A 13,247-nucleotide genomic window follows, 5' to 3' on the forward strand; every position below is an offset into this window, starting at 1 on the left:
AACGCTGCACTCCGCTCCATTGCTTTTCCTTTAAAGAGACCGTAACGTCTTCAGTGTAGACAGCCCCGGATCCAAACTAAACCTTTGAAGGGTGGCAATCCCTCCAAATTTCCTATTTCCCTTTGAGCTATGATAAGTACTTCTGCAATGATAAATGAACTCAACTCAACAAATACTTCTTGATTAAGGTCAGCCCCATACTCTCGTGTTTTATCCTCTGCTTAACCCACCGCGCATCAACAGATCCGCAGAGGTTGAGCGGCGAATGGAGACCATCGATAGTCCAGCCACGTAAAGCTCCCCGCCCGCTTTAGCAAGCCACGCCCAGCCGGCGCGTCGCCGATTGGGCGTGGCCCAGCCTAAGGTGGCCGATTGGGCGTGGCGTGCGTGACTGAAGGCGTGGCCGAGGGGAGAAAACTACGCTCTGGATCGGACTCGGTAGTCTCCGGGAAACCTCGATAGTTTCCGGCAACGGTCTCCTCCTCCGCCGACCGGCCTCGGGCGTTTCCGGCCTCCTTCGGGCTTTTCCGTCTAGCTCCCGCGCGGATCTCTCCACTTCGGCTATTTCCGTGTCCCGCTCGGAGGTACTCGGCAATCGCTCGGCCTCCCCCATCCCCCGGTAACGGTCGCTGGTGAGTTTAAATGAGCCGGGGCTGGCCGGGCCGGAGCCGCTACGGGGGGGGGCCTGAGGCACTGCAGAAAGTGGGCCTGAGCCTCAAGGATGACGGTGCTGCAGGAACCCGTCCAGGTAATGATAACCCCGCTCGCTGAGGCTTGGCTCGCAGCCTCGGCCGGGAAGCCGCGTATGGCCACTCCGCGGCCTGCTGCGGCCTAGGCCCGGCTGCTTCTCCCGCCTCCCCTGCTGCCGGGTCCTGCCTGTCTTCTCGTCGGCTCCGAGGCCTCGCCCGCAGCCCGAGCCGTGTTACCTCAGGTCCCGCGTTGCTTCCGTCCGCGGTGTGAGCGCGGTTCGGCGATAATGCCGCCTTCCCCGGGCGGGTCAGCGTCCGGCCAGCCCCTCCTGTCAGTCCAGGGGCCTGGTCCCGGCCGGGGTGAGAGACGAGGGACTGGGGGCGGGGGCCGGAGACTCGCCCCAGGTGCTCTCTCGCCCAGAGGATGATTGGGAGGCACCTTTGATCAGAGCTTGGGCCACCTTCGTAACGGTGGGGCAAGTTGGCGGGGGGTGTTTGGTTTTGTTTTTGTGCTCCGGGAGCGGGCGGAGGTCCGATAGGATCGGTATTTTTGATCCCGATTTCTGTTTTGGTAACAGACTTCCTAGCCCACGTTCCTTTCCTCGGTCGGTGAATTCTCCCCCACCCCCCAACGGTGATCTGGGAAGAGAAAACTCCAAGGCCCAGTGCTGAGGGGCAAGCACCTCTACGGGGGGAGGCGGGGGGGCCGGGGGGTAGCAGCGGCAACTCTAGGGGCTCTCCCCGTGACCTGTGATGGGGATCCAGGAGTGTTTTATTGTGCATGTTGATAAGGCGTTCAGGAAATGAAAGACAAATAAGGGTTTTTACATCCATTTCACTGTCCTTACGACACCAGGGTATGCTTTGACGCGCAGTGCTCGGTTGGCATGGGAGAAACCCTATTGGATTTGAAGTGTGATGCAGTGCCAAGTCCCCCCCCCGCCCCCCCGCCATCTCAAGAAACTGAATCTTTTGTCCCTTCCTGACGGACCAGGTCTGGGAGACTTTCAAGTCACCGTAGGATCTTTGCCTGGAATAGAAGAGTTGACCTCTACCAACTGCTGTCATTGAGTTATGGGTTTGCTTTACTTGGAAGTTACAAAGCAAATCGATTTTAGAAATTACTTCATATAACCCTTCATAAGCCTGTGATGTCAAATGATAAATATTTTAATGCGTTGCCACTTCCATATTTCCTTAATTTTTCTAGGCAGAATGAAATAGAAATTTCTCCCAGTTGGCTTCTTCTTTACATACAGCTCTTTACATAGAAGAGCTATTAGTATTGGAACTAATGTAACATAGGATTCTGTCTTGGGAAGTTTACCTGTTTGTAAATTGTATCAATGTTTCCAAAGCTATTTCTTGCCATCCAAATCCCTCTTACTGGTAAAGGGTCCCTTTTAAGATTTTTTTTTTTTTTTTTTTGAGGCCTAATGTGAAATTAGTAGTTATCTGTACCTTCTTAAATGGATAAGCAGATCACTCAAGTTGTTTAATTTCTGTTTCATATCCTTGTAATTTTGTCTTACCTAATGTTACATTTGCTTTCTCTGGCCCCAGAAGGCTTCTCAAATGATAAACTAGTTTCATTGTTAGCCTATAAACACTATTTAATAACAATTTCAACTTGTACATAAACATGGAAAAGAAAAGAAATGTGTAGCCTACGCCTATAGAGTACCCATCAGGTTTACTCTTTTTTCCTTACACGTAGCAGTAATGCACTTCAGGATTTTTTAGGCTTAAAAGTCAAATATGTCGCCACCCCCCATACTACTTTTGTCCATTAGATTTGGGGACTGTGGTAAGAAGTTTTACAATATGGCTACGTGAGAATTTTGGTTGTAATTTGTGGTAGAAGAATCCATTCAAGATGGGGTGGAGTAAACAACTTTAGCTATGATGATGAACAACTGATTAGGGATAGGGCTGAAAATGGGAAGAATTGGCAAGGAGAAAATAAAAACAGGACAGATAGAATTTTTTTTTAAAAAACTATGGTAAGTAATTTTACTTATAATGGAATGAAAGTTTGTTGGAAAATTGTTTAAGGCATCATGAAATTACTAGGCATAGGAAAAAGTTGAGAGGAAAGATGAGCAACTGTTTTCTGTGTTTTTTTTTTCTTTAAAGTTTTTTTCTTTACCATGGAATAGCCAATCTGATAAACCAACTAAGCCTAAATATTAGCTCCTCCTCCAAATTGTCTCTCATAGAAAAGCATTACTTTATATATGCATCTTTACAAACATCTCTCCTATTATGAGACAGAAATTCTGTCAGTTATTTTTAATATAACTGTTTACGAAAGACATGCTAGCCTAAATGACTTCAATCAGTTTTAATTTGGATATTTATAAAATTCACCTGATGAAATTGATTTTAAAAAAGCAAAGACATTTTAATGGATTTATCAATTATTCCTGGGGATAGAACTTCACAGAAGTGTTGGATGAAATTAAACAAGGCTTGTAAAAATCACCTTAATAAGCAGTATAGTAAATGGGTACTATACACATAGTATTGGTTCAAACAGATTATTTAGATAGTGAAGGAATACTTTTGGCTTGGAATAAGATGTACAAGGACAGCATCTTTTTTTTTTTTTTTTTTTAAGATTTATTTATTTGAGAGGGTAGAGGTCAGAGGGAGAGAGAATCCCAAGCAGACTTCATGCAGAGCTTGGAGCCTGACACAGGGCTTGATCCCACCACCCTGATATCACAACCTGACCTGAAACCAAGCATCAGATGCCTGACCATGCCACCAGGCGCCCCTACAGTTAAAGCATTCTAACATGGATTCAAAGGGTACCATATTTCAAATAACTTAGAATTGAAGGTGTTGTAGTCAGGAAAATTATGTTAGATAACCCCCCCCCAAAATGGCTTTGTTGATATCTAAGATAGATGTGAATAGTTTTAGTGAAATTATTCTGTTCAATGGAAGTAGAAAATTTCTAAATATATTTTATGACTTTTAAAATATATATGTTGTAACTAAATTGATAAATCAATAGGCATTTGACTATTTGGTCGTTATTCAAAAAACTTATATACTTGAGTTTGCTGAACTCATTTGTTTATGAAATTTTCTTTTAGAAAATAGATTGCCTTATATTTAGGTACAGTGAAGACAGTGCTGTATAGTACTGAACTGAGAGAATCAGCTTTGGGGAATGGAGGTGAAGGAGGAGGTCATTGCAATATATGATAACTTAATTCCTTTACGGACTAGTGTCCTAATGTAGCCCTTTTTGTGCTTATGGCCTATAGAGAAAGCATTAGACAAATAATCACAAATTAATAATCTGTGAAAAGGGCACTATAAAGAGGGTGTTAGGAGAGAGAGACCTAATAGGAGGGATTTGACCTAAGCCCAGGTGTCCGGTTTGCAACTGAACCACCAAAAGAGGTACTGCAAAAAAGCAAAAGTTAAGAAGCCGTCTTGGGGAAAAAATCAAATTGGAAAGAATGTTATGCACCAGTTATGTACCAAGCACAGAAGAATATAAAAGACATTCGAAAATCTCTCTAAAAGTGGTGTCAGGAAAGTCTGTTTTGAGCAAATAACATTGAAGCTGAGATCTGAAGGTTGAGAAGGAAACAGTAATTTGAAGAGCATTACAGGAAGAGAAAAGGGCACGTGCAAAGTCCCTTAGACATAGCAGAACTTGGTGTTGAAATAATTGAAAGGAGGCCAGTGTGGCTGGAGTTGCATATTAAAGGGGGGGCCATTATAAAGACTTCACTTTTCATTCTAAGTATATGGGGGGGTCCTTGGAAAGATTTTCAGGAGAGGATTGACTTGATCTGACGTAGATGTTAGATCTCTTGGTTACTATATATGAAATGTAATGAGAGGAAGGAGGCAAGAGTAAAAACAGTCTTAGGATGAAAATAACAGACTGAGTGGTAGTAGTGGAGTAGAAAAAAGGTTGATATTCATGAGCTGTTTGGAGGTAGAACCAAGGAGATGTGCAAATTGATTGAATGGGAGAGGATGGGGATCAAGAACATCTGCCTGGATTTCATCTGGGTGGTACTGTTGAATAAAGGAAGAATCCTTTGAGAGGGAGACAAATCTGAAGAAGGACAGTCTATTTTGAACAAAATAAGTTAGAGATGTTTGTGAAGCCAACCCGTGGAAACGTGGAGACATAACCTCTGATCTTTTGAGGGGTCTAGTCTTATTGGGAAGATAAGAATGTTTAACAGGAACAATTGGATAATGTTATAAGTCAAAATGTATTTGATTGCATAGATACTAATAAATTCAGGAAGTAGATCCTTTTAGACTGGAAAAATAGGAATGGTTGTTGGATGGAGTAGAACTTAAAGCTTTAGAAGATAGGAAGGGTTTGAATTGGTAAAGAAGAGAGTGTTTTTGGCATGGAATAGCATGAGCAAAAGCCCAAATTTGAGAATGGTGTTTAGGAACCAAAAACAAAACAAAACAAAACAAAACGGTAAAATATCATAGCCTTGGTTAGAATGGGAATTGAGAGTAGGAAGACAAGGTTTTGCTAGCCAGGGAGAATCAGATTTTACAGGACTTAACCCAGGTTGAGGGGTTTAAGGTATTGGTAATAAATAGCCATTGAAGGTTTTGAACAGAAGGATTTGTAATAAAAGCACTGCTTTGGGAAGGTTAATCTGGTACTGTTGGGAAGAAGGGACAAGATAAGAGTTAGAGAGACATAGAGGCTAGTAAAATAATCCAATTACATGGTAATGTACACCAGGGTTTCTCATTCTTGGCATTATTGACGTTTAGGGCAAGCTAACTCTTCGTTGTGGGGAACTCTTTCGGATGTATTGTGGAATGTCATGCAACATCCCTGGCCTCTACCAACTAGGTGCCCCCCTCCGTTTGTGACTACCAAACACCCCCCCCCCCGGCATTACTAAATATCCCTTAGGGGGGCAAAATCACCTAGATGGAGAACCACTGATGTAGACCTAAGCTAAATTAGAATTCTAGAAATTAGATCGTAATGTATAACAGGAAAATTCCACAGTGATTTTTTTTTCCCCTTACACCTTCTTATCTTGTCCAAAGCTTTTATTATCCATTTTTTATGGTCCAAAAAAACGACAGCTATTTTCTTTTGACAAAAACAAGAATAAAACAGGGTAATTTATATGGTCACATTTAAGTCTGAATTAGTTGTACAATTTATAGAGGTTTGTTTACATTTTAAATAATGCTACATGTTTAAGAAGAGCAAACAAGGAGGGAACTTTGCTATTTCATTTTATGTTGATTCATCTTTTAAATTATTGCAACCTAGGACTAACCCATTCATTTAATCATTAGGAAATATCTTTAAAAAAAATTTTTTTTTTTTTTGAGGATGGGGCCGGTGTTGCTCTGTTTTTCTTCATAACTTTAGCAGCATTTCATCCCTCTGGCTTTAATATGTAGAACTCCTGAGGTGAGGCACTGAATAATTTGCTTTTAGGGGCAAGTCCCTACCAACAGTTGAGCAGTAGATAACTAGCCAAGGAGCAAGTCTTAGCCCTGCTCTTTATAAGCTACCAGTCTGTAGTACCTTAGAAAATAGTCCATTTCCCTCCCATAGAGACGCCATCACTGAGGGACTCTGAGGTGCCTGAGCAGAGTAGTGATGGAAGCTGTTTGTGGGGTTTTCCAAGCAGCAAATTATATGTCTGGGGTATATGAGAGTTTGAGTTGTCTGCCTTTACTATCGCCTTCTGACCCTCCTAAGAATTAATTGGTAATAAAGGAATGATGTTCTTCTGAGCAAAGCTTGCTTTAAAAAAAAAAAAAAAAAAGATTTTATTTATTTATTTATTTGACAGAGATCATAAGTAGGCGGAGAGGCAGGTGGCAGGAGAGGCAGCTGAGCAGGGAGCCCGATGCAGGGCTCCACCCCAAGACCCTGAGATCATGACCTGAGCCAAAGGCAGAGGCCCAACCCACTGAGCCACCCAGGCGCCCCAAAGCTTGATTTCTATATCAGAAATGGATAGAACCTTTGATTATAATACTTTTTCATTTCTTTAATTTTAATAGGACAGAAACAAATCCAAAGTTCTAGGACTTTATGGCCATTGTATATAAATGTGTCACATCTTCCTGGTGATCCGTAGTACTAAGTTAGCTGCTGAATCATTTTTGGGTCTTTCGTGGCTTATATGTTAACAAAATAAGCAATTGTGGCAGATATGCTGGGAGATGTTCTAATAATGGAAACTGTAGATGTATTGAATTTGTTTATATTGGGAGACAGGAAAGGATAAGGTTTTAAGTGTCTACTATGTGCTAAGAACACCATATCTGTATCATGTCATTTAATCCATGTCCAAGAAATAGAGCTCTATTTTCCAGATGAGAAAATTGAGGCTGAAAAAAGTTAAATAATTCCCCTAAAGTCATACTCTTGGAAGTGCTGGCCCACAGACCTCCAAAATTAAATCCTGGGTATAGTCTTTCTATTCAATGGGTTCTTTTCTTTACAACAAAATTAAACAAGTAGATTCTTAGGAAATCCCCGTATTTTATAAAGGAGTATTAGGTGATAACTATTCTCATTACAAAAGAGTAATTCTGTGTGCCACAGAGTTTCTTTAAGTGGAGATTTCCAGGGATCCTTAACTATCGGACATACTGTTGACTCTTGAGCAATGCGGGGAGCTAGGGGCACTGACCCCCATGCAGTTGAAAATCATTGTAACTTTTGACTCCTCAAACACTTAACTACTAATAAATTGCTGTTGCCCGGAAGCCTTGCCAATAACATAAACAGTCAATTAACACATATTTTATTCATGTGTTATATGCTGTATTATAATAAGGGTCGAGGAAAGAAAATGTTATTTAAAAATCATAAGGAAGAGAAGATACATTTACGGCAGTGTACTGTATTTATCAAAAAAGATCCACATAGGGGCACCTGGGTGGCTCAGTGGGTTAAAGCCTCTGCCTTCGGCTCGGGTCATGATCCCAGAGTCCTGGGATTGAACCCCGCATGGGGCTCTCTGCTCAGCAGGGAGCCTGCTTCCTCCTCTCTCTCTCTGCCTGCCTCCCTGCCTACTTGTGGTCTCTGTCTGTCAAATAAATAAATAAAATCTTTAAAAAAAAAAAAGATCCACGTGTAATTGAACCTGTGTAGTTCAAACTCATGTTGTCCAAGTGTCAGTCACATAATAATACTGAGAAACTTAAGGCTAAGACTAACCTAAGATGCTAAGAGTGGGAGGACTAGCAGAAATCAAAGATCAGCTTGTTATTCATTCAACATATATTAGTTAAGCATTTGCTTACGAAGTACATAACAGATGCTGGGAATCTAATAATGAGCAAAACCAAATGTAGTCCCTAGCTTTCTGGAGTTTGTATTATAGTGAGGAAGACATTATTCAACTACTCTTATCCTGTAGTATTACAAAGGAAAGGTACTTGATGCTGTTCGAGTGTGTAATAAGGATACCTGACCTCATCAGAGGTCCCCCAAAAAAGCATTCCCTGAGAAAGAAGTCCAAAGAATGAATCAAATCCACACAAATCAAGTTTGTGTGGAGGAAAAGAGGAATGTACCAGGTAAAGTGAACTATGTGTGTGTTTAAAGGACCTGTGGCAGGAAGCTAACCTGACAAGTTTGAGGAGTTGAAAGAAAGTTGTCCTAACACAGAGAACATAAGAGAACATGCTACAAAGTGAACTGGAGAGGTAAACATGGACTATACTACCCTCCCTGGTTTCGTGCTTTGGATTTTTATTATTAAGGACAACAAGAAGCTGGTGAAAGATTTCAAGTAAAGGGATAATATGATGAGATCTGATTTGTGAAAAACTCATAGAGAAAGAATGGATCGTAGGGTGGAAAAGAATTCAGAGAAGACAAATAAGATACTATTAAAGTAATCCAGAGGGGGAAATGATCTGCCTTAGAAAGTAAATGTTTTTGGAGTTTCTTCCTTTCATATTTATTGTAGTTACCTAATTTAAATGAGTATCATTTTGGAAGATGCCTATATGCACGGTACCTGAAGCCTAGGTCACGTGTGGTCTGGTGGAACACCACAGGGACAGATACATTCTTACGTGGGTCTAGAATTCAGCCAAGTACTGTACTAGGTTTATCTCAGAGGTAGTGTTTTTATCCTATTTTACAGATGACTAAAATGAAGCTCTTGGTCATCTTGGTTATTAGTAAGTGTTAGAGAGTTAGGGTTAGGGTTCATCTGCTGTGAGTTGGTAGTTGGGTGAATATATTAAATATTCAAGATATTGTTGAGTCACATTAGATTTGAACACCGTTTAACCTGTTTTCTGAATGACTTTTTTTGCATTATTCTTAGTGCAAATGTTGAAGTTCTCTCAGGAAAACACTCATAGTTTATCACATTACTTTTTATCTGTGTCTTTTCTGTGTCATAGTACAGAGGGACAGATAGCAGAAATTCTGTAGTATAGTTGACCTACTGTTACGTGCACTCCTTCCCAGCACCACACATTTTTGTTCTAAGGTTCATCTTCCTGTTTGATAAAAAAACAAAAGCATAGCGGTACCTGGCTGGTTCAGTTGGTAGAGCATGTGACTCTTGATCTTGGAATGTGAGTTTGAACCCCACATTGTGTGTAGAGATTGCTTAAATAAATAAACTTTAAACAAAACAAAAGCACAGTGGCCACAATGACGGTGACCAAATAGGGGCCTGTGTAATAATGCCTGGGTTATTCATAATTTTGAATTCATAATTCAAAATAAATAATTTATGTTGGGCAGAGATTTGAAAATCCAGTATATTGGCTTTCTACAGCCCACCTGAAGAATTTTATTCTCTCAGGTTGGTTGTCTTTTACTTGTTTTGGCTTTTTTTAAAGATTTATTTATTCAAGAGGGAGAGAGGGAGAGAGAATGAGTGAGCACGGGGTGGGCATATTGAGTAAGATGACAAGGCAAATGATCTGATGGTATGAAGGGAAGTATATGGCATGATCTAGGTTGCTATTAACCAGAAAAATCTTAATATCTTTCAGGTATTAATAGATCGCATCATTAAGAAATTTTGTTGCCCCCAGACCTGATCTATTCCAACCCCTTTGTCAGACTAACTGGTATTTCCTCATTAGATTCTTGATCCTTGCTTTTTAATGTTTAGGTTGCTGTGTCAAGGAAGAAACAGCTAGATGTTATTTTGTATTGTTTTATATTGTCAACATTAATGTTCCCTTTTATTTATATTAGTAAAAACTAATTATATTAAGAGTCCCTTACCTTGTATTTTATCTCCAGATTAGGCTTCTAAAAATTTGTAGTTCAGTAAGTGGAAAATAGATTCAGAGTTCCAAAACAAATACTTGTTCTATAAACATTTATTGAGCATGCACTATGGTTAAAGGCAGTTATCTAGGATAACTAGGGAAATAACAAGTTAGGTAGTATAACCAAGAAATTATAGAGAAAAATAGTATCTGGCTTTTTTTTTCCTCAAGAAGCTGCAACCTAGTTAAATAATATAATCAAATCCAATCAATAGCCTGATCATTTTATTTATTTTTTGAAGGAGAACATGCACGTTCACATGAGCGGGGGGAGGGAGGGAGGCAAAAGGACAGGGAGAGAGAATCTTAAGCAGGCTCTCCCAGTGCGGGGCTCGATCTCACAACCCTGAGATCATGACCTGAGCCAAAATCAAGAGTCAGATGCTTTACATCTGACTTTACTGGCTTTACTGAGCCACATAGGCACTCACAGCCTGATATTTTTAAAAGTATAAACAAAATTGTCTAGGACCTCAAAGGATTGAGTAATTAATATTGCAAGGAATACATCAGTAAAGGCAGAGGAACATGTAAGCTGAATTTTGAAGAAAGGATGACTAAAATTTCAGGAGATAGACAAGTTAAAGGATAACCCAAGTAGGCAAAGACTTTAGTATGAAAATATAGTGACTGTTCAGTGACTGATGGAGGCTTTTTCTGGTTCTAGACCATAGGCAGCTTTGGTGAGATGTGAGAACAAAGCTGAAAAAGAGAGATTAAAGCCAGATGGGATTTGAATAGTTTCCTAAGGAGTTTGTACTTTATTCTGTAGATATTTTGTAAACTTTGTGGAGCTATCCAAGAAGAATCATTAGAAGGTTTTGATCAGGGAGGAAGACATGATGATGATGATGATGATGGCACAGCTGAAATGTATTGAGTAATTACTAGGTATGTGCTAGGAAACATTATGTACTTTACTGGACTCTTACATTTTAAATGAAGAGACTAGGACTTAAGACGTTGTTACTTGCCCAAGACACAGAAGTGGTAAGTGGTGGAACATGGATATAAATCCACGCCTTTCACTGTCATCTTCTGTTTAGTATTGATGATATTTATGTTTGAGGAATGTAATTCTGGGACAGGGTGGATTACCTTACAGCTTGTAGGCAGGAAGACCATTTAGGAGGCTAAGAGTTTAAAGGGAAGAAGGTTGTTATGGAATAGGACCAGAAGAGTGGGGATAGACTCTAGATACGATTCTTTAGGTGCAGTTCTGTAAGTGATTGTTAGACAGTAGACCATTTGAACCATTTAAATATATAATGTACCCAAACTGATTTACCAATACATTCATTATTTCATGTATACTTAACCAAGCATCTGTGACCTTATGTGGTAAAAGATGTTTTGAGTTGCTCCTCCAGGCCCTAGTACTGCAGTAGTCTCCTATATGCAAAAGACAAAGTACCTTTTTAGGTCAGTAACTTGTCTCTTCTTTCTTTCGAAATCTAAATTCAGTCCTACAAATATTTATTGAAAACTGTTATGTATCAGGGTCTAATACTGTGTCCCTTTAGCTAGACCAGTGATACTTAATGAACCAAAATATCTGTGAACACCTAACGCTGTACACAGATTTTTCTGTATATATATATTTGTACATGTGCTTTTTTTCTGGAAAGAAGGACTGTAGCTTCTACAAGTTTTCACAAAAGAGTGTGCTGTAAAAGGACAGGGAACTACTTATTTAGAAGAGTAAAAGAATGATTCTGAGGGGTCCTGGGATTGAGCCCCACATTGGGCTCTCTGCTCAGTGGGGAGCCTGCTTCTCCCTCTCTCCTTGCCCCTGTTCATGTTCTCTTTTGCGGTCTCTCTCTCTCAAATAAAATCTTTAAAAAAAAAAAAAAGATTCTGAGAACTGAATGCTTACCAATGAAAAGGTTTAAAAGTAAAGACATCTAAACTCCATCTCAGCTTCCAGGGGTCGTGATGCAGTGGATTTGAGGTAGAGTAGGGGTGTTGGGAGCATCAGGCTTTGGGACAGCAAATTATCTTTAGTATGGAGTTTATAAGTATCTGAAAAATCCAGGATTTCTCTTCCCTCTCTCTTTTTTTAAAGATTTTATTTATTTATTTATTTATTTGAGAGAGTGAGAGAGAGCGCGAGAAGGAAGAGGGTCAGAGGGAGCAGCAGACTCCCCACTGAGCTGAGAGCCCGATGTGGGACTTATTCCCAGGACTTCAGAATCATGACCTGAGCCAAAGGCAGTTGCTTAACCAACTGAGCCACCCAGGCGCCTGTCTAGGTTTTCTCTTATTTAAAGTAGGTAAGTCATATTTTTTGTGTATACTGTTGGAATCATCCTATAAGTTATGCCAACTACTTCTGAAGATATCCGGGGTGGGGGGAGGGGGAGAGCAAGACGGTACATTTTAGACCAAAGGGAGATTTCTTTGTAGCCCAGCTAATTTGGGTGGATTGTGAAAGGAGATGGTATTGTGATTCATTTCTATTAGTATGTAGGGTGTTTTATTAGGTGTAAGAAATGAATTGGGGCCAAGAAAGAACATGAAGTCCTGCAAACAAGAGGCTTTGGAATTTGAGTAATTCAGGCCTTTCTTTTAAAGCTAAGGGATAAGGCCTAAAGGATTAGAAATTATTTTATTCATAACATCTTGAATTAACATTAGATGAGACAATCTCTTTGGCTTTGGGGAGTCTGTTGAGTGGGGATGTTTTTCATTAGAGTAAGTCTTTTTTAGATCAGTCCTTTTCAAACTTTAATATGCATATAAATGTTAAAATGCTGATTCTGATTTAGTAGGTCTGGGGTGGCGTCTGAGATGCCACACTCCCAGAAAACTCTCAGAAGGTACTGATGTTGCTACTGCAAGGACCACACTTGGAATAGCAGTTTTAGATAGTTCTTGAAGTAGTGGGAAATGACTGGATTAAGAACACTAACATTAGGGGTACCTGGGTGGCTCAGTAGTTAAGTGTCTGCCTTTGTCTCAGGTCATGATCGCAGAGTACTGGGATCAAGCCCTGCATGGGGCTGCTTGCTCAGTGGGAGGACTGCTTCTCCCATTCCCACGCCCCTTGCCTGTGTTCCCTCTCTCGGTGTGTCTTTCTCTGTCAAATAAATAAATAAAGTCTTTTTAAAAAAAGAATTTATTCATTTAAAAAAAAAACACTAAGAGGGAAAAAATGCTCTCTGGGTTAGTATAGATTATTAAAAATTAAATTTAAATTCCTTCCTTCCTTTCCCTTGTGTCTGTCTGGAGGTGGCCAAATTAGAACATCTCTGAGACTTT

At 40.3% G+C, this 13,247-nt stretch overlaps 1 protein-coding gene across 4 annotated transcripts in view; it reads left to right on the forward strand.

The window, feature by feature from the left end:
- Window positions 1–568: 568 nt before the first annotated feature.
- Window positions 569–13,247, forward strand: part of LOC111158104 (cell division cycle 27) — a 73,458-nt gene continuing 60,779 nt past the window's right edge. For all 4 annotated transcript variants that reach the window (XM_022519947.1, XM_022519949.1, XM_022519948.1 and 1 more), the window contains exon 1: window positions 569–748. In XM_022519947.1, coding sequence (XP_022375655.1) covers window positions 722–748 — 27 coding nt within the window. In that variant the 5' untranslated portion in view covers window positions 569–721. The remainder of the gene's footprint in view (window positions 749–13,247) is intronic.

This window comes from Enhydra lutris, unplaced genomic scaffold, assembly GCF_002288905.1.
Source record: "Enhydra lutris kenyoni isolate GAN:26980312 unplaced genomic scaffold, ASM228890v2 scaffoldscaffold57, whole genome shotgun sequence".
Lineage (NCBI taxonomy): Eukaryota > Metazoa > Chordata > Mammalia > Carnivora > Mustelidae > Enhydra > Enhydra lutris.